We start from the raw sequence: 1,133 nt of genomic DNA, 5'->3' as shown, positions 1-1,133 counted from the left end.
TCGCTGTCGCCTTCGAGGGCGCCGTCGCCGTAGCCGTAGGTGCCGTCGAAGGCGGCGCAGCAGGCCTCCGCCTCGTCGCACTGGCACCACTGGTCGTTGTTGACGCAGTCGCCCTTGCAGTCGCAGAAGTCGTCGGCGCCGCCGCACTGCACGGAGCCCGACGGAGCCCCCCCTTCCTTCGTCGGAAACGTCGTCGGGCCGATGTAGGAGTAGGAGTAGGACCACGTCGTCGGCCGGGGCGACGGCGCGGGCGTCGGCGAGTAGGACGGCGCGGGCGTGGGGGAGACCGTGGGCTCGGGCGACGGCGCGGGCGTCGGCGAGACCGACGGCGCGGGCGTCGGCGCGTAGGACGGCGCGGGCGTCGGCGAGACCGACGGCTCGGGCGTCGGCGAGTAGGACGGCGCGGGCGTGGGGGAGACCGTGGGCTCGGGCGTCGGCGAGTAGGACGGCGCGGGCGTCGGCGAGACCGACGGCGCGGGCGTCGGGAAGGCCTCGTGGCAGTTGCCGCAGGTCTTGGCGCACCCCTCGTAGGCGTCGTAGGCGTCGACGATCTGGGGCTTCTTCCCCGTCCCCGGCCCGCCCCTGATGTTGCAGAAGTGCGCGGTCGCGGCGAACGAATAATCGTACTCGTCGAGCTTGTCGGCGACCCACGCGCAGCCGTTGCCCGTCGCCTCGTCGTCGAGGTCGTCCATCTTGTCGTTCTTGAACGCCTTGCTCTTGGCGTACTTCTTCGGGTTCCACGCGAGGTCGTCCGCGCACTCGCGCTCGCACAGGTGGCACGCCGCGGGGCACATCTCCCAGGCGGCGTACTCGTCGCCGTCCTTCTGGCCGACGAGGCCGCAGCGGCCCGCGCGGTCCTCGCCGACCCAGGCGCAGGTCTTGTAGCTGTTGAACTTGGCCGCGCCGACGAAGAAGTTCCCGGAGTCTTTGCACTCGGGGCACCGGTCGCACGTCACTTGGCACGCGTCGCGGGCCTCGACGCCGTCCGCGGACTTGAGCTTGCACTGCTTCGTCACCTTCTTGCTCTTGGTAATGCCGTCGAGGAGGTTCGCGCACGTGACCCCCCCCTTTGTTGCCTTCCACGACGTCGAGTCGGCGCACTCGCCGCCGTCGAACGGGTGCAGATGTCGGGT

At 70.8% G+C, this 1,133-nt stretch overlaps 1 protein-coding gene across 1 annotated transcript; it reads right to left on the bottom strand.

Annotated features, from left to right (window-relative positions):
- Positions 1–81: 81 nt before the first annotated feature.
- On the bottom strand, positions 82–1,133 carry AURANDRAFT_69476 (hypothetical protein; the record flags this gene model as incomplete). Its single annotated transcript, XM_009045246.1, has 1 exon — positions 82–1,133. A coding segment is annotated over one exon (1,052 nt), but the record flags the coding sequence as incomplete, so codon positions are not given.

The sequence above is a fragment of the Aureococcus anophagefferens genome (assembly GCF_000186865.1).
Source record: "Aureococcus anophagefferens unplaced genomic scaffold AURANscaffold_1933, whole genome shotgun sequence".
NCBI lineage: Eukaryota > Pelagophyceae > Pelagomonadales > Pelagomonadaceae > Aureococcus > Aureococcus anophagefferens.
The sequence above is the reverse complement of the archived record's forward strand: the minus strand, read 5'-3'. Positions and strand labels throughout refer to the sequence as shown.